Raw genomic sequence first — 22,345 nt, forward strand, 5'->3', positions numbered from 1 at the left:
TTTATTCCACATTTGCTGAATATAAAAATCTTATGCTTGGTTAAAAATGTGTATATTATTTTATTGAAATAGCATGTTGAAAATACATGTATCAAATATTCCCACAAAATGTTTTTTTTTTTTTTTTTTTTAAATCACAGAGCTTATACCGTTTATAAAATATATTTAAAGTGTGAACTAATATATATTTGTACTTTTATGCTTTACAGGGTTAAATACAGTATTTAATATGACATATTATTAGTGTAGGCTACAATACTTTGTCACCAACCATACATTTTATAGATTGACAAACAGATAAATCGAGTCAATGTATCATAATGTGAAACTATGACAGGAGTTATTTACAGAAGTAGGCTAGCCTGCATGATAATATATAAATAAAAAGCATGGGCTTTGTTGAACAGAGATTAGAATGAACTCGTCATCTACCTGTTTGTTAAACCCGCCCTATATACACCTGTGCACGCATTAGCTCCGCCCGATGATGAGGTCATGTCAAACGAAACTCAACTGGAAGTTTGTTGTTTGTGAGGAGGATGTTACTCATGCCGGCTGGGCTTAAGGATACACTTAACAATTAGTCAGTTATTTCTGTTTATGTCACCATAGCCTACCGATACCCAAGAGCAATAACAACCAGAAGTGGACTGGACTGGTAGCCTACATGTCGGTGAGTCTTTTACAACTTGTACTCATCATAGATATGGTTTTCACTGCGAGAAAACACGAACGCAGGTAATATGTTCCGAATGACTACCATATTCATGTTCCATGGTATTATAGTGTTACGATGTCCAACTACTCTGGTAATTCAGTATTACTTTATGTTGGTTCATTTATGAAAGTTATTTATACTTTGCAACAGCTCATAGTTTTGTTGTCGGTTCTCTACACTGTAAAAATGGCTGTAATTATAACAGTTAAAGACTGTAAAAATGCTACAGATATTAAACGTTAATTGATTAACGAATATTAACTGTAAAATATAAAGTAAAAAAATATATTTTAAAAGACAATAAATTATTAGTGGTAAAAATGTACATTATGGGTAACAAGAGAGTACATGTACTTTTTACAGTAAATTATGGTTAAAATTTCAGTAAAAAACACTACTATACAACATGGTGAAATAAAACATTTAACAAGTTTATCAGAATTCACCGTACTGCTTAACTAAACTAATTATGCCATAATCTGCTACATTAAGTAGCAACAATACTATGCTATACTATACACGTTTTGACTGTTATAACTTTACCTGAATTAAATATATTATACTATACTCTAGGGTGAATTAAAAAAAGTGTCTAATGTACCTGAATTCAATCTACGGCTTCACTAAACTAAAATGTTTTGTGCTATAATCTGCTACACTAAGTACCAACAATACTAGGCTATACTGTACTAGACTAGACTATAGGGTATATAAAAAAATGTAACCAATTTAGTGAAATTTACCCTACTGCTTCATTAAGCTAATTATGCTGTAACCTGCTACACTAGCAACAAGACTATAGTATACTATGCTATAGGGTGAATTAAAAAATAGCCTTATTAACCTGAATTCACTCTACTGCTTCACTAAACTAAAATGTTTTATGCTATAATTTGCTACAGTAAGTAGCAACAAAACTATACTATACTATACACCTTTTGACAATTATCACTTTACCTGAATATACTATACACCTTTTGACAATTATCACTTTACCTGAATATTCTATTCTATACTATACTATACTCTACACCTTTTGACAATTATCACTTTACCTGAATATACTATACTATACACCTTTTGACAATCATCACTTTACCTGAATTTACTATTCTATACTATACACCTTTTGACAATTATCACTTTACTTGAATTTACTATACTATACTATACACCTTTTGACAATTATCACTTTACCTGTATTTACTATACTATACACCTTTTGACAATTATCACTTTACCTGTATTTACTATACTATACACCTTTTGACAATTATCACTTTACCTGTATATACTATACTATACTATACACCTTTTGACAATTATCACTTTACCTGAATATACTATACACCTTTTGACAATTATCACTTTACCTGAATATTCTATACTATACTCTACACCTTTTGACAATTATCACTTTACCTGAATATACTATACTATACTATACACCTTTTGACAATTATCACTTTACCTGAATTTACTATACTATACTATACACCTTTTGACAATTATCACTTTACCTGAATATACTATACTATACTATACACCTTTTGACAATTATCACTTTACTTGAATTTACTATACTATACTATACTATACACCTTTTGACAATTATCACTTTACCTGAATATACTATACTATACACCTTTTGACAATTATCACTTTACCTGAATATACTATACTATACACCTTTTGACAATTATCACTTTACTTGAATTTACTATACTATACTATACACCTTTTGACAATTATCACTTTACCTGTATTTACTATACTATACTAAACACCTTTTGACAATTATCACTTTACCTGAATTTACTATACTATACTATACTATACTATACACCTTTTGACAATTATCACTTTACTTGAATTGACTATACTACACTATACTATACACCTTTTGACAATTATCACTTTACTTGAATTTACTATACTATACTATATTATACTATACTATACACCTTTTGACAATTATCACTTTACTTCAATTTAATATACTATACTATACTATACACATTTTGACAATTATCACTTTACTTGAATTTACTATACTATACTATACACCTTTTGACAATTATCACTTTACCTGAATATACTATACTATATTATACTATACACCTTTTGACAATTATCACTTTACCTGAATATATACTATACTATATTATACTATACACCTTTTGACAATTATCACTTTACCTGAATATACTATACTATATTATACTATACACCTTTTGACAATTATCACTTTACCTGAATATATACTATACTATATTATACTATACACCTTTTGACAATTATCACTTTACTTGAATTGACTATACTATACACCTTTTGACAATTATCACTTTACTTGAATTGACTATACTATACTATACTATACACCTTTTGACAATTATCACTTTACTTGAATTTGAATTTACTTTTGACAATTATCACTTTACCTGAATATATACTATACTATATTATACTATACACCTTTTGACAATTATCACTTTACTTGAATTTGAATTTACTTTTGACAATTATCACTTTACCTGAATATATACTATACTATATTATACTATACACCTTTTGACAATTATCACTTTACTTGAATTGACTATACTATACACCTTTTGACAATTATCACTTTACTTGAATTGACTATACTATACTATACACCTTTTGACAATTATCACTTTACTTGAATTGACTATACTATACACCTTTTGACAATTATCACTTTACCTGAATATACTATACACCTTTTGACAATTATCACTTTACCTGTATTTACTATACTATACTATACACCTTTTGACAATTATCACTTTACCTGTATTTACTATACTATACACCTTTTGACAATTATCACTTTACCTGAATATACTATACTATACTATACACCTTTTGACAATTATCACTTTACTTGAATATACTATACTATACTATACACCTTTTGACAATTATCACTTTACTTCAATTTAATATACTATACTATACTATACACCTTTTGACAATTATCACTTTACCTGAATTTACTATACTATACTATACTATACACCTTTTGACAATTATCACTTTACCTGAATATACTATACTATACACCTTTTGACAATTATCACTTTACTTGAATTTACTATACTATACTATACACCTTTTGACAATTATCACTTTACCTGAATATACTATACTATACTATACACCTTTTGACAATTATCACTTTACTTGAATTTACTATACTATACTCTACACCTTTTGACAATTATCACTTTACCTGAATATACTATACTATACACCTTTTGACAATTATCACTTTACTTGAATTTACTATACTATACTATACACCTTTTGACAATTATCACTTTACCTGTATTTACTATACTATACTAAACACCTTTTGACAATTATCACTTTACCTGAATTTACTATACTATACTATACTATACTATACACCTTTTGACAATTATCACTTTACTTGAATTGACTATACTACACTATACTATACACCTTTTGACAATTATCACTTTACCTGAATTGACTATACTATACACCTTTTGACTATCACTTTACCTGAATATACTGTACTATATTATACTATACACCTTTTGACAATTATCACTTTACCTGAATATACTATACTATATTATACTATACACCTTTTGACAATTATCACTTTACTTGAATTTACTATACTATACTATACACCTTTTGACAATTATCACTTTACCTGAATATACTATACTATATTATACTATACACCTTTTGACAATTATCACTTTACCTGAATATATACTATACTATATTATACTATACACCTTTTGACAATTATCACTTTACCTGAATATACTATACTATATTATACTATACACCTTTTGACAATTATCACTTTACCTGAATTATACTATACTATATTATACTATACACCTTTTGACAATTATCACTTTACTTGAATTGACTATACTATACACCTTTTGACAATTATCACTTTACTTGAATTTACTATACTATACTATACACCTTTTGACAATTATCACTTTACCTGAATATATACTATACTATATTATACTATACACCTTTTGACAATTATCACTTTACCTGAATATACTATACTATACTATACTATACACCTTTTGACAATTATCACTTTACCTGAATATATACTATACTATATTATACTATACACCTTTTGACAATTATCACTTTACTTGAATTTACTATACTATACTATACACCTTTTGACAATTATCACTTTACTTGAATTGACTATACTATACTATACTATACACCTTTTGACAATTATCACTTTACTTGAATTTGACTATACTATACACTTTTGACAATTATCACTTTACCTGAATATATACTATACTATATTATACTATACACCTTTTGACAATTATCACTTTACTTGAATTTACTATACTATACTTTTGACAATTATCACTTTACCTGAATATATACTATACTATATTATACTATACACCTTTTGACAATTATCACTTTACTTGAATTGACTATACTATACTATACACCTTTTGACAATTATCACTTTACTTGAATTGACTATACTATACTATACTATACACCTTTTGACAATTATCACTTTACTTGAATTATACTATACATGACATTATCACTTTACTGACTATACTATACACCTTTTGACAATTATCACTTTACCTGAATTTACTATACTATACTATACACCTTTTGACAATTATCACTTTACCTGAATTTACTATACTATACTATACACCTTTTGACAATTATCACTTTACCTGAATATACTATACTATACTATACACCTTTTGACAATTATCACTTTACTTCAATTTAATATACTATACTATACTATACACCTTTTGACAATTATCACTTTACCTGAATTTACTATACTATACTATACACCTTTTGACAATTATCACTTTACTTGAATATACTATACTATACTATACACCTTTTGACAATTATCACTTTACTTGAATATACTATACTATACTATACACCTTTTGACAATTATCACTTTACTTGAATTTACTATACTATACTATACACCTTTTGACAATTATCACTTTACCTGAATTTACTATACTATACTATACACCTTTTGACAATTATCACTTTACTTGAATTTACTATACTATACTATACACCTTTTGACAATTATCACTTTACTTGAATTTACTATACTATACTATACACCTTTTGACAATTATCACTTTACCTGAATTTACTATACTATACTATACACCTTTTGACAATTATCACTTTACCTGAATTTACTATACTATACTATACACCTTTTGACAATTATCACTTTACCTGAATTATACTATACTATACTATACTATACACCTTTTGACAATTATCACTTTACCTGAATTTACTATACTATACTATACACCTTTTGACAATTATCACTTTACTTGAATTATACTATACTATACACCTTTTGACAATTATCACTTTACCTGAATTTACTATACTATACTATACACCTTTTGACAATTATCACTTTACCTGAATTTACTATACTATACTATACACCTTTTGACAATTATCACTTTACCTGAATTTACTATACTATACTATACACCTTTTGACAATTATCACTTTACTTGAATTTACTATACTATACTATACACCTTTTGACAATTATCACTTTACCTGAATTTACTATACTATACTATACACCTTTTGACAATTATCACTTTACTTGAATTTACTATACTATACTATACACCTTTTGACAATTATCACTTTACCTGAATTTACTATACTATACTATACACCTTTTGACAATTATCACTTTACCTGAATTTACTATACTATACTATACACCTTTTGACAATTATCACTTTACCTGAATTTACTATACTATACTATACACCTTTTGACAATTATCACTTTACTTGAATTTACTATACTATACTATACACCTTTTGACAATTATCACTTTACTTGAATTTACTATACTATACTATACACCTTTTGACAATTATCACTTTACCTGAATTTACTATACTATACTATACACCTTTTGACAATTATCACTTTACTTGAATTGACTATACTATACTATACACCTTTTGACAATTATCACTTTACTTGAATTTACTATACTATACTATACACCTTTTGACAATTATCACTTTACCTGAATTTACTATACTATACACCTTTTGACAATTATCACTTTACTTGAATTGACTATACTATACTATACACCTTTTGACAATTATCACTTTACCTGAATTTACTATACTATACTATACTATACACCTTTTGACAATTATCACTTTACCTGAATTTACTATACTATACTATACACCTTTTGACAATTATCACTTTACCTGAATTTACTATACTATACTATACACCTTTTGACAATTATCACTTTACCTGAATTTACTATACTATACTATACACCTTTTGACAATTATCACTTTACCTGAATTTACTATACTATACTATACACCTTTTGACAATTATCACTTTACCTGAATTTACTATACTATACTATACACCTTTTGACAATTATCACTTTACCTGAATTTACTATACTATACTATACACCTTTTGACAATTATCACTTTACCTGAATTTACTATACTATACTATACACCTTTTGACAATTATCACTTTACCTGAATTTACTATACTATACTATACACCTTTTGACAATTATCACTTTACCTGAATTACTATACTATACTATACTATACACCTTTTGACAATTATCACTTTACTTGAATTTACTATACTATACTATACACCTTTTGACAATTATCACTTTACCTGAATTATACTATACTATACTATACACCTTTTGACAATTATCACTTTACCTGAATTTACTATACTATACTATACACCTTTTGACAATTATCACTTTACCTGAATTTACTATACTATACTATACACCTTTTGACAATTATCACTTTACTTGAATTTACTATACTATACTATACTATACACCTTTTGACAATTATCACTTTACCTGAATTTACTATACTATACTATACACCTTTGACAATTATCACTTTACCTGAATATACTATACTATACTATACACCTTTTGACAATTATCACTTTACTTGAATTTACTATACTATACTATACACCTTTTGACAATTATCACTTTACCTGAATATACTATACTATACTATACACCTTTTGACAATTATCACTTTACCTGAATTTACTATACTATACTATACACCTTTTGACAATTATCACTTTACCTGAATTTACTATACTATACTATACTATACACCTTTTGACAATTATCACTTTACTTGAATTTACTATACTATACTATACACCTTTTGACAATTATCACTTTACCTGAATATACTATACTATACTATACACCTTTTGACAATTATCACTTTACTTGAATTTACTATACTATACTATACACCTTTTGACAATTATCACTTTACTTGAATTTACTATACTATACTATACACCTTTTGACAATTATCACTTTACCTGAATATACTATACTATACTATACACCTTTTGACAATTATCACTTTACTTGAATTTACTATACTATACTATACACCTTTTGACAATTATCACTTTACCTGAATATACTATACTATACTATACACCTTTTGACAATTATCACTTTACTTGAATTTACTATACTATACTATACACCTTTTGACAATTATCACTTTACCTGAATTTACTATACTATACTATACACCTTTTGACAATTATCACTTTACTTGAATTTACTATACTATACTATACACCTTTTGACAATTATCACTTTACCTGAATTATACTATACTATACTATACACCTTTTGACAATTATCACTTTACTTGAATTTACTATACTATACTATACACCTTTTGACAATTATCACTTTACTTGAATTTACTATACTATACTATACACCTTTTGACAATTATCACTTTACCTGAATTTACTATACTATACTATACACCTTTTGACAATTATCACTTTACTTGAATTATACTATACTATACTATACACCTTTTGACAATTATCACTTTACTTGAATTTACTATACTATACTATACACCTTTTGACAATTATCACTTTACCTGAATTTACTATACTATACTATACACCTTTTGACAATTATCACTTTACTTGAATTGACTATACTATACTATACACCTTTTGACAATTATCACTTTACCTGAATTATACTATACTATACTATACACCTTTTGACAATTATCACTTTACCTGAATTTACTATACTATACTATACACCTTTTGACAATTATCACTTTACCTGAATTTACTATACTATACTATACACCTTTTGACAATTATCACTTTACCTGAATTTACTATACTATACTATACACCTTTTGACAATTATCACTTTACCTGAATTTACTATACTATACTATACACCTTTTGACAATTATCACTTTACTTGAATTTATACTATACTATACTATACACCTTTTGACAATTATCACTTTACCTGAATTTACTATACTATACTATACACCTTTTGACAATTATCACTTTACCTGAATTTACTATACTATACTATACTATACTATACACCTTTTGACAATTATCACTTTACCTGAATTTACTATACTATACTATACTATACACCTTTTGACAATTATCACTTTACTTGAATTGACTATACTATACTATACACCTTTTGACAATTATCACTTTACTTGAATATACTATACTATACTATACACCTTTTGACAATTATCACTTTACTTCAATTTAATATACTATACTATACTATACACCTTTTGACAATTATCACTTTACCTGAATTTACTATACTATACTATACACCTTTTGACAATTATCACTTTACTTGAATTATACTATACTATACACCTTTTGACAATTATCACTTTACTTGAATTTAATATACTATACTATACTATACACCTTTTGACAATTATCACTTTACCTGAATTTACTATACTATACTATACACCTTTTGACAATTATCACTTTACTTGAATTATACTATACTATACACCTTTTGACAATTATCACTTTACCTGAATTTAATATACTATACTATACTATACACCTTTTGACAATTATCACTTTACCTGAATTTACTATACTATACTATACACCTTTTGACAATTATCACTTTACCTGAATTTACTATACTATACTATACACCTTTTGACAATTATCACTTTACCTGAATTTACTATACTATACTATACTATACTATACTATACTATACTATACTATACTATACACCTTTTGACAATTATCACTTTACCTGAATTTACTATACTATACTATACACCTTTTGACAATTATCACTTTACCTGAATTTACTATACTATACACTATGACAATTATCACTATACTATACTATACTATACTATACACCTTTTGACAATTATCACTTTACTTGAATATACTATAATATACACCTTTTGACAATTATCACTTTACTTGAATTTAATATACTATACTATACAATACACCTTTTGACAATTATCACTTTACCTGAATTTACTATACTATACTATACACCTTTTGACAATTATCACTTTACCTGAATTTACTATACTATACTATACACCTTTTGACAATTATCACTTTACCTGAATTTACCATACTATACTATACTATACTATACTATACTATACTATACTATACTATACACCTTTTGACAATTATCACTTTACCTGAATTTACTATACTATACTATACACCTTTTGACAATTATCACTTTACCTGAATTTACTATACTATACTATACTATACTATACTTATACTATACTATACTATACTATACTATACACCTTTTGACAATTATCACTTTACCTGAATTTACTATACTATACTATACACCTTTTGACAATTATCACTTTACTTGAATATACTATAATATACACCTTTTGACAATTATCACTTTACTTGAATTTAATATACTATACTATACACCTTTTGACAATTATCACTTTACTTGAATATACTATAATATACACCTTTTGACAATTATCACTTTACCTGAATTTACTATACTATACTATACACCTTTTGACAATTATCACTTTACCTGAATTTACTATACTATACTATACACCTTTTGACAATTATCACTTTACCTGAATTTACCATACTATACTATACTATACTATACTATACTATACTATACTATACACCTTTTGACAATTATCACTTTACCTGAATTTACTATACTATACTATACACCTTTTGACAATTATCACTTTACTTGAATATACTATAATATACACCTTTTGACAATTATCACTTTACCTGAATTTACTATACTATACTATACACCTTTTGACAATTATCACTTTACCTGAATTTACTATACTATACTATACTATACTATACTATACTATACTATACTATACTATACACCTTTTGACAATTATCACTTTACCTGAATTTACTATACTATACTATACTATACACCTTTTGACAATTATCACTTTACTTGAATTTACTATACTATACTATACACCTTTTGACAATTATCACTTTACCTGTATTTACTATACTATACACCTTTTGACAATTATCACTTTACTTGAATTTACTATTCTATACTATACACCTTTTGACAATTATCACTTTACCTGAATTTACTATACTATACACCTTTTGACAATTATCACTTTACCTGAATTTACTATACTATACACCTTTTGACAATTATCACTTTACTTGAATTTACTATTCTATACTATACACCTTTTGACAATTATCACTTTACTTGAATTGACTATACTATACACCTTTTGACAATTATCACTTTACTTGAATTTACTATTCTATACTATACACCTTTTGACAATTATCACTTTACCTGAATTTACTATACTATACACCTTTTGACAATTATCACTTTACTTGAATTGACTATACTATACTATACACCTTTTGACAATTATCACTTTACTTGAATTTACTATTCTATACTATGCACCTTTTGACAATTATCACTTTACCTGAATTTACTATACTATACACCTTTTGACAATTATCACTTTACTTGAATTGACTATACTATACTATACACCTTTTGACAATTATCACTTTACCTGAATATACTGTACTATATTATACTATACAACTTTTGACAATTATCACTGTTACCTGAATTTACTATACTATACTATACACCTTTTGACAATTATCACTTTACTTGAATTGACTATACTATACACCTTTTGACAATTATCACTTTACTTGAATTTACTATTCTATACTATACACCTTTTGACAATTATCACTTTACCTGAATTTACTATACTATACACCTTTTGACAATTATCACTTTACTTGAATTGACTATACTATACTATACACCTTTTGACAATTATCACTTTACCTGAATTTACTATACTATACTATACACATTTTGACAATTATCACTTTACCTGAATTTACTATACTATACTATACACCTTTTGACAATTATCACTTTACCTGAATTTACTATACTATACTATACACATTTTGACAATTATCACTTTACCTGAATTTACTATACTATACTATACACCTTTTGACAATTATCACTTTACCTGAATTTACTATACTATACTATACACATTTTGACAATTATCACTTTACCTGAATTTACTATACTATACTATACACCTTTTGACAATTATCACTTTACTTGAATTTACTATACTATACTATACACATTTTGACAATTATCACTTTACCTGAATTTACTATACTATACTATACACATTTTGACAATTATCACTTTACCTGAATTTACTATACTATACTATACACCTTTTGACAATTATCACTTTACTTGAATTGACTATACTATACTATACTATACACCTTTTGACAATTATCACTTTACTTGAATTGACTATACTATACTATACTATACACCTTTTGACAATTATCACTTTACCTCAATTTACTATACTATACACCTTTTGACAATTATCACTTTACTTGAATTGACTATACTATAAACCTTTTGACAATTATCACATTACCTGAATTTAATATACTATACAAAATTATAGGGTGAATTAAAAAATTTGACTCTATGGCTTCACTAAATTAAAAACATATTAAGCTATAATCTTTTACACTAAGGTGCAACAATACAAGGCTATACTCTACTGTATTATACTATACTATTATGAATTCAGGGGCCTCTATCTAGCAATTATTACTTTACCTAAATTTACTATACTATACACCTCACTACTGTACTACACTACACTACACTACACTACACTATACTATACTGTTTTTTAAAAATAGGTATAGATTATTAAACATCTGCTCAAAACAAACTGAACAAGAGCTTTGTTCGATAGCACATATCATCATAGATCAACAGGTGCCCAACTTCTTTCACCTGCTGTCATTTCTCCAACCTGTGTGGTTGCCTTCTTTGTTATTTGATGTAAGTAGAGCCTTTAGCCTTGTTCAGGGACAATGGAGTTTTCTTTTGCCTGAGAGTGACATCATCCTTTTAATTTGACAGGTGCAAAATAGTGTTTGTGCAGGTGAATGGTGACTCACACCTAGTGCACAACACGATCTGTAATTATGTTAAGTATTTGATGGATCCTTAGTTAAAAACATACAGAGGGTTACAGAAAAGAAAAGAATGGTGTTATTTATTTGTCTACATTCATAAACGAAGTGTCATTGTTGCTTGCTCCTTTGGACTATTTGAACTACATATGGTTTGGGGTTATTATCATGTTCAGTTCATCCCACCAGCAACCTAAGACCTGAGATGTGTCAACAAGTACAGGTGGTGTGTTTGTTTGCTACTCTCTGCATGTTTGTGTGTTTAAGATGTGTACGGTTGAGTTTCAATCCCAACTTCCTGGTGCACAAGTTCTCCCCTATTGTGATCTGACAGTGTCTAGTCAACAGATTTGTTTCCTTTGGCAGTGGTGAATGATAAAGATTCATAACAAAAGGCGTGACTGAAACACATGCAGATTTGGCAATCGTCGTTATTTTCAGCTTATCCTTATTATTCATGGCTGAAAATCAGGTTCTACACTTGTTGATTGTTTCTTGAGTAGATGTCTATTTTGGGTAGGTAAACACATTTTGAATATTGTTTTGACATGTGCTGGGAGTGACAAGAGTGGTTTTGCTTTCAAAGTAGAGTAGGCTAAATCATTTTTCAGCGCTGACTTTTTCAAAAGCAACGTTTCTTTCTCTCTCAGCAGGAAGGTGACAGGCTTTAGGTCAGAGATGGAAGTGTTTAGGAGGTCATTGCCTGAGCCGATGTCCAGAAGAGACTCTGTATCAGTCGGATGTTCTCCATCCCAGAATCTTCAGATGTCAACGCCTCGATCTCTCCCTCTGACCATCAGAAACACACACAGGTAACTTGAGACACTTGGGTCTATTGTATCATTTGAAATGAGAAAATGTGCCTAAAATACAAACACATTATTGTTTTACATTTTGTTACTCAATTTAGTGTTTATACTGTTTTGACTATTTAATTTATATACATTTTTAGTAGTTTACAGCTTCGAATGCAGATTTTATAATTTTTTTATAATTTTTTCTTGTTGTCTTTGATTAAAAACATTTAATCTTTGTACTTTCTGGTCATTTGCATTGTAGTTTCCGACCTAAAGGGGAATTTCGAGCATTTTCTGCACCTTTGATTCCCAATCCGTTCCCAGAGCTCTGCAGTCCAACACACTCTCCAGTGCTGACCGGATCTCTCGGCGGGAGTGATCCACCCTCTGACAGCAGCACACATGTAAGCATGGATAGTTAGTTTAATGTGTGCATGTAATTAATTGGACAAAAACGACAGGTAGTTGCCCGTGGCGGCCCGTGGCGGTATAGGTGACAGGCATGTGACATGCCAGCCTCTGCAGAAAACAAGCTGACAATTGTACACACGCTTGCACAAACACATCACAGGGCGTTAAGGTAGTCTTATCAATACCAATAATCACAAAATACATTTTTGGCAAACAAAATGTCAGACTATGCCTAAGACACAGAGTTCATGACCTTAGACAAAATAAGATGCTTTCGTGCATCTTAGATTGTGAGTGCCTGCATGCTTTGTGCATGTTATTTGTTAATTGGATCTAATATTACAATCTATAAATGTGTGTTTGTAGGTGGTTCGAGTGTTTGGAGACAGTACGCACAGTCGTTCAGTCTTAGTGTCATTGGGGACGACAGCACACGATGTGTGTCATATGCTGGCACAGGCCGCCCACTGTACAGACAAGGAGAACTGGGCTCTCATAGAGCATCATTCTGCTCTGGGTCTGGGTAAGATTTCATGATGGTGTTCTTTAGCTCAAATATACTGCTTCTGCTTTCGTGTCAGATTCAATACAAAAACAGTCAATTAAGCAATTGTAGTGTAAAATAATTAATTCAACTGTATTACCGTCACATTTAAAATTTGGAAAGAAAAAATAAATTAAAAACGATGTGCACTTAACAATGTGCTTTGAAGGTAATAGATTGACATAGATAAGTGCTGTATGTGTGTTTGCATTCTAATGTGCATTTGTGTGTTTTTGTGTTTTCTAGAGCGCTGTTTGGAAGATCACGAGCTTGTGGTGCAGATACAGTCATCCTGGCCAGTAGAGGGCGACACAAAGCTGATGTTCCGCAAATCTTACGCCAAGTACGAATTTTTCAAAAAACCCGTGGTACGAAGCTTCTCCGTTATCACCTGATAATTTGTTTAAAAAAATAGTATTTTTAGGTTTGTCATATTTTAGCAGAATTTGTTTATGTAGAGTTAGATTACAAAATCTATACACATTTGTGAACTATTTTAGACAAATCCACCCTGTTATTTTGCGGTTTTCATATCGGTCAGATGGTCTCTTCTTATCTAAGTAGGAAGTTCTTGGCCAGAAAAAGCTGCAAAGTGAACTAGACTTTATGCCAATTGTCACACCATTGTTATGCCAAAAGTCTGGCTATGCTACATTAGCCATTATTTTTTTAAGGGATGTTTACAGTTTTTAATTGTATTTTTCTATGTATTACTTGTGTGCCTGTGATGCAGCTATTTTTCCCAGAGCACATGATCTCTGATAGTGCTGATGTCAATAAAGGAATGACGTCATCAGAGCTTGTGCAGGTATGAAATTATTTAGCATGCAGAGCTAACAGCTTTATTATTATTATTATTATTATTATTATTATTATTATTCTCTGATTCCTCGAATAAAACAATAAATGTCTGACTGCCTTTATTTTTTATTTAAGAACATGATAAAGAGTGGATCATGTCCAGAGATCCAAGGCTATCTCCATGTGAGAGAGGGTGGAAAGAAATCTTGGAAGAAGCTTTACTACTACTTACGACGATCTGGACTTTACTGCTCCACCAAAGGACAATCAAAGGTGGCACACACAAACACACGCTCATATAGTTTAAAAAAGGCTCTTTTTAAAAGGTTATGTAACATTTGGATGTGTGTTTTGCATGTTTGTAGGAGCCTCGGCACCTTCAGTTCATCGCAGATCTGGAGGATTTGAATGTGTTTACAGTGTTCAATGGGCGTAAACTTTATGGAGCACCAGGCGAGCATGTCTTCTGTGTTAAGGTAACCAATAGGAATAGAGAATTAGTGACACCACAATTTGTACTTTGCGCTACAATGTGTACAGAATATATTTATGGGTAATTGACAAATAAGGTTATCCAAGATGATACAGTAAATGAGAAATGTGTCAAGAACTGCCCCGACACAAGAGGCAGATCAAACTTAAAACAGTGGAATGTTTGGAGGAGGGGGAACACGAGGACGTTGTCATTGCACGAGGTGAGAGATACCGGTTGGTGTAAAAATGAACGCAATGTTGGAGAATCGAACAAGGGGGTAGATTTGGGGGAAGGGGTTTGTACTTGCTATTTTTGGATTTTTTTCCCCTTTTTCTCCCAATTTGGGATGCCCAATTCCCAATGTGCTCTAAGTCCTAATGGTGGCATAGTGACTCGCCTCAATTCGGGGGGTGGATGATAACTCTCACTTGCCTCCACATCTGAGAAGTCAATCCGCATATCTTATCACGTGGCTTGTTGAGCACTACGTGCCCCATCAAGAGTGAACCACATTATAGCGATCACGAGGAGGTTACCCCATGTGACTCTTCCCTCTCTAACAACTGGGCCAATTTGGTTGCTTAGGAGATCCGGCTGGAGTCACTCAGCACGCCATGGGATTCGAACTAGCGAACGGGTAGCCACGTCTTTACCACTGAGCTACTAAGGCACCCCGTACTTGCGGGGGGGGGTTACCTCATCCCTCTGGAATCTACGCCCCTGGAATTGAATGTGGCTTAATAGCTCAGTGTCATTCACAGCAAATATGAAGCTCCATACTGTCTTTTCAGAGACAGAGCGTAAGCTGCAGGAGGCATATTTAAGATGGTTTTCAGTACATTGGCAGCTATATTAAATTGATAAAACTCACTCACAGGGGCAGAAGGAGAGAGACCGATACGTTTTTTCCCCCCTTTCGTTCTCCAGCAGCAGCAAGAGGCATAGTAGAAGATGTCCACTACATTGCAAACCATTTATAATGATAAAGTTCACTTGCATTGCAGAATAAGTGCTAATAAAAAGTGTGCTTCAGTTAACTTTTAATTAAATATGTATATGGGCCAGTATGTTGGTTCTTTAAAAAAAACTAATTTAAGCTGAAATTTCATTCTTAAGCTTTTGATGTTAAATAAACCTATGACACTATGCATATCTGTGGCCTTGGGCATTAAAAATCCAATTAGTTAAAGTATTTTAGCTGCATAATAATAGTCTGCTGGAGCTGTGACAATTCTGTGCAGTGTTTCTAAAAGTGGAAATAGTTCAGTGTCCATTTCAACAACCTTTCCACGCTTAACCAAACCAACCGTTGATTAAGTTCCATGCACAAAAGAGGAGAGCAATGTCTTGGGTAGTTGGAGACAAAAAAATAATAATAAAATAAGACATCTCCCACATCTCCCTACCCACTTTCTTTATTATTTTCAGCTGTTTTACTTATTTTTACCATTTAAATTTTTTACAGTGGTGCAGATAAGTGCAAAAACGAGTGCGAGCCTTTTCATGTTTTTGACAGTTTGTGAACACGATTGCAAAAAATAAATGAATGCATGAACATGCACAGGAACTTCACAAAATTATTCAGAGTGTCTGATATCGATATGAGGGACAGATATTAGAGGCATGCATGCACATGAGATCTTACTGGTAGGCTACTGCCAGGGGCGTAGTTTCCAGGGGGAATTGGGGGGTAGATAACCCCCCCAATAATCAAAACAAGCAAGTATAACCCCACCACCACACACACACACAATATTTATATCATGATCAATGGAATCATGTAGATGCTTCAGGCTGCAGCCCCCCCAATATTCAAGCCAAATCTATGCCCTATACTGCACTAAAAACACTCTGAATTCTGCTCTGAACGTCACGCTTGCTTATAATTAAGAGAAACTGTTTTTAGTTCTTTTTATCTCTTTGTTTACTTCATGAGCTTTATTATCATTCAGTAATACACAGACGTAATGATTTATGTTTGTCCTCATAAAACCAGACTAGTGTCCCCTTGTGTATGCTTGGCTTAAAGCATCACAATTGATACTTCTCCAAACTCTATTCACCAATAAGCTCTGCTGCATAAACAAATTAAATCAGATGTGGGCAGGGCTAGAATGGTCATAGGGAAAACCGGGATTTTTCCTGGTGGGCCAGCTGCGAATCGTGGCAGAATGGGTGGCGATAGGCTGAAACGGGCCAATGCATTATGCACAAAATGATAAGTATAACCCCCCCACCCAACTTTGATCAAATTAGAAGTGTGTTCAAGTAACTGTTTTATGTGAATTGCGTTTTGATTGTATTTGTAAAAAAAAAAAGAAGAGGGTCACGGTATTGATCCATGTATTTCTATATATATTGCTTTCTATATTATATACTTGTACTGCATAAATGAAGAGTATATGTTTGTGTTTGTGTTGTTAGGCCTCAAAAGACAGGTTTCGCTCTCAGGATTTGAAGCTGATGTGCGCTGACACTGAACAGAGTCGAACATGCTGGATCACGGCCTTTAGACTGTTTAAGGTATACGAAGGCTCAAACTCACTGAGCACATACTGGTTTGCACTCTGAAACATGCAATAAATAAAAAAAAATCCATGTGTGTATTTGTGTATGTGTATATTTTTAGCATGGGAAACAACTCCAGTGTAATTATCAGCTCGCCCATTCCAGTCCCAGACTTCCAAAACAATCACAGCAGGAATCCAAGGTACAGGCATGTATCTTTATCATGCAGTTTATAGACCCGTGCTCTCAGTTTGTCTTTATTTTACTCTTTATCTTCATACATGCTCTTCATCACATGTGTCGTTTTGTGCTGTGTCATTCTCAGTTTACAGACCGGGAGGAGTCGATGGTTGCCATGGATTTTTCGGGGAAGAGCGGTGGGCGAGTGATTCAGAACCCACATGAGGCGCAGAATGCCGAGCAGGAGGAGGGACGCTACTGGAGGGTGTGTATACGAGAGAAACTATGAAATTAACTTTAAAATGTGTTCATGGTGCACAGCATTGTGAAGTGTGCTGCGAATACCTGCTGTAATGAAGAGATGAAGGGAGGCTTTTCAAGATGTTGATGATGATTCGCAAATATCTGATCTTCATTCCAACGATGTTGAGAGACCAGATGATGTCATTTGTACAATATGTAATGAAAAGCAATGAAAAATAATCTGTATAATTTTTTTAGACGCACTTCAGAGCTTCAGGACCAAGGTTAACATCATAAATATTTTTTTTCCACAAAGGAAAATAACAGTTCTGATGATCTAAATGTTACAAATGAATAAAAAATATTACCAAAAAAATATTTTTTTGTCTTTTAGCATTATTGTGAATTTTCAGTTTTCATTTTCATACTTGCAATAAAATTCTTTAATTGTTTAATCGACTGTTAATACAATGAATGTTTAATTGTTTTATTTCAGAAAAAAGAGGCATTACGCTACAGTTTACCCAACAACAATCATGGATTACAATTTCCCAGTGAGTAGATTACAGCTCTCCTCATCCAGCCATGTTACAATAACTTAAATAATACATACTTACTGAAATGATCAAATAATAAATGTATGGAATTATGTAATTAAATAAATAATGATTATTTATCATTTAAAAAATGACATTTAAATAACTAAGTTAAATTAATTTAAATGATTTATATTCATTTATTTATTAAATTAATTACATTTTATAATGATTCATTATGTCATTAAAATTTGTATTTAAATTAAAGTTATAATTTAATCTTAAATTTTAATAAGCAACATTAAGGTTGTAACAAACTCGATTATGCAAGTCCTTTTGTTTGTGTATTTTATAACTGTACATTTATGTACATGCATATTCACAGCTGTTCATCGGATTCAGCCGTGGTTCCATGGGGGCGTGTCTCGCACTGAAGCTCAAAGGCTATTGGAGGAGCAGGGTCAGGTGGACGGGTAAGAATGATGATATGTTTTTCTTGGGATTCTTATTTGTTTGCATTGCATAGTATTTATATTGTTTATAAATGTTCTCTCCAGGATGTTTTTGATTCGTGACAGTCAGTTGCACGCACAGTGCTTTGTGTTGTCCATGTGTTATAAGCTGAAGACGAAACACTACCTCATTATTCCTGTGAGTGTTTGTTTCTCGTTGTGCACATATGCATGTATTAATGCATGCGTGTTGTGTTTTCTATCAGATGTGTAAACAGATCCCTGTTTGTGACTTTACTAGTGGTTAAAACTATTCAACGGCTGCAGGTGCTTACTAAAAATATGAGAAAAATGTTGCTCTCTTTCTTGTTGTAGTTAGAGCAGATGGGAAGGCATTACTACACTATGGACGATGGCGTAACGCTGTTCACAGATCTTCTTCAGTTGGTGGAGTTTCACCAGATCAACCGTGGTATCTTACCCGTTTGTCTCAAACACCCTTGCACTTGCATTGTACTCTAAATCTTCAACTTTGTCCTTGAACGCTGTCCCCTAAGTGACCCAGTGCCAGTGTCTGGACCTTCAAAGTTCTCAGTTTTGTGGATGTCAGGACATCCCACCGTTTTCCACAACCCAGAATTGCAAATAAGCCGGCCTTATATGTCAGTGCATCCAAACGTTCACTTGTATCAAACTTTAAAAGTTGTATAGGCCTTTAATAATTCCAACTAAAAATACACAAACTGTTTGTATTAGTCATTCTTCTATCCAGATAACTTTTTCTTTTTTTTGCACAGGTGTACAGAAATGTTCTACCATTCCTTTCTCAACCACTAGGTGGCACACTAATGCTTTGAATATTATCATAGATATTATCAGGTCTGTTTCCCTAGAATTCCTCTATGTCAGTAAATGATTTATGTCATATGGGAATAAATTAATGGGCCTAAGAAGTTCTAGAAAATGTAGAACAAATATTATATAACGTATTGATTTATGGCAGCTTAATATTACAGATGATTACCATAATGCAAGCTGGTTTACATTTGTTTGGTACTGTTTTTCCATTAAGTTTATTACATTTTGTAAGTGTTTCTTGTGCCTTGCAATATTTATCAGCTGTGTTTGTTTAGTTTGCGTGTAATGGAAACTTCTCTATATTGTTTATTGCTGTGAGTAAATGGAGAATATATGTATTTCAGTAGGTTTAATTGTGTCTTAACGGGTGTTTACTAGAAGTTAACTAAATATGACGAAACCTCCCTTTGGGGATATTTGGAAAAAGCGGTTCATTCAGAAATAAATGAAATGTTTTATTAAATTCTCAAAATGCAAAAGCTTTTGTTTACTATTTTTAATAAGGTTCTATTTGTATTATAAACTAACAATTATAATAAAACATATTTTTTTATCAGCATTTATTCATATTGGTTGATGCTATTTTATAAAAAAATATTCATCATATTGCGTTAAGTAGTTAACATATGCAACTTTGAATGTAAATGTATTATCATATTTGGAAATAAGATTAGTTAAACAAGCTTAGTAATTGCTGTAAAAGTATTGTTTATTGTTAGTTTTAATGTAGGTAACTAATGTTAACAAATACAACCTTATAGTAAACTGTTACCAAGTTTTTATTTAGGGTTACGGTAAGTCCATAGTATTTATAAATAACTTAAAATAACTTTATAAGAAACAGTTTAAAAGCATTATAACTCTATAGTACAGTGCACAGCATAAATAAGTACACCCCCTCCGAACATAAAGATATATTTCTATTTGTAAATGATTACTATTACAAGTCATGTGAATATGACAACATTTACATGTACTAAACATATACTTAATAACAAAATTGGAAGATAGGCCTATGTTATCACTATCTGTAAAATAATGAAATTAGGCAGCTTTGCTTTAAGGAGACCTATTATGCTTGAACATAAATGTGTGTTGGCAGTGTGTGTTTACACAACCACCCTATAATGATACAAATCCACCCAGTCCCTTTTTTTTTAATCCCCATTAATCACAAGGACTGTCTCAGAACAAGCCGTTCGCAGATTCTGTACAAAGTGACGTCACTTTTTTACAGGCCCCGCCCACGACTGTTGACGGACACTGACAACATAGTTCAACA

The 22,345-nt window shown here is 30.8% G+C and overlaps 1 protein-coding gene across 3 annotated transcripts; it reads left to right on the forward strand.

Moving 5' to 3' along the window:
• Positions 1–534: 534 nt before the first annotated feature.
• Positions 535–21,534, forward strand: LOC127634899 (growth factor receptor-bound protein 7-like). 3 transcript variants are annotated; one of them, XM_052114648.1, is made up of 15 exons: positions 535–673; positions 13,912–14,070; positions 14,318–14,459; positions 14,833–14,989; positions 15,257–15,378; positions 15,744–15,818; positions 15,947–16,084; positions 16,177–16,287; positions 18,711–18,809; positions 18,916–18,996; positions 19,120–19,239; positions 19,714–19,771; positions 20,139–20,226; positions 20,311–20,404; positions 20,581–21,534. In XM_052114648.1, the coding sequence occupies exons 2-15, from the start codon at positions 13,937–13,939 to the stop codon at positions 20,725–20,727; spliced, it is 1,566 nt and encodes a 521-aa protein (XP_051970608.1). In that variant the 5' UTR covers positions 535–673; positions 13,912–13,936; the 3' UTR covers positions 20,728–21,534. The 3 variants fall into 3 exon arrangements, with proteins under 3 accessions (XP_051970608.1, XP_051970607.1, XP_051970609.1); XM_052114647.1 differs by having other exon boundaries at positions 541–673; positions 13,909–14,070; XM_052114649.1 differs by lacking the exon at positions 20,311–20,404 and having other exon boundaries at positions 541–673; positions 13,909–14,070; positions 20,581–20,705.
• The last annotated feature ends 811 nt before the right edge of the window (positions 21,535–22,345 follow it).

Source organism: Xyrauchen texanus, chromosome 42 (assembly GCF_025860055.1).
Source record: "Xyrauchen texanus isolate HMW12.3.18 chromosome 42, RBS_HiC_50CHRs, whole genome shotgun sequence".
NCBI classification, from domain to species: Eukaryota; Metazoa; Chordata; class Actinopteri; order Cypriniformes; family Catostomidae; genus Xyrauchen; species Xyrauchen texanus.

Excerpts from the sequence above, each read along its gene's own strand:
- LOC127634899 (XM_052114648.1), top strand. The coding sequence starts at position 13,937 with ATGGAAGTGTTTAGGAGGTCATTGCCTGAGCCGATGTCCAGAAGAGAC. Across the intron at positions 14,460-14,832 it reads CCTCTGACAGCAGCACACAT|GTGGTTCGAGTGTTTGGAGA; the intron begins GTAAGCATGGAT and ends GTGTGTTTGTAG. Across the intron at positions 16,085-16,176 it reads CCACCAAAGGACAATCAAAG|GAGCCTCGGCACCTTCAGTT; the intron begins GTGGCACACACA and ends GCATGTTTGTAG.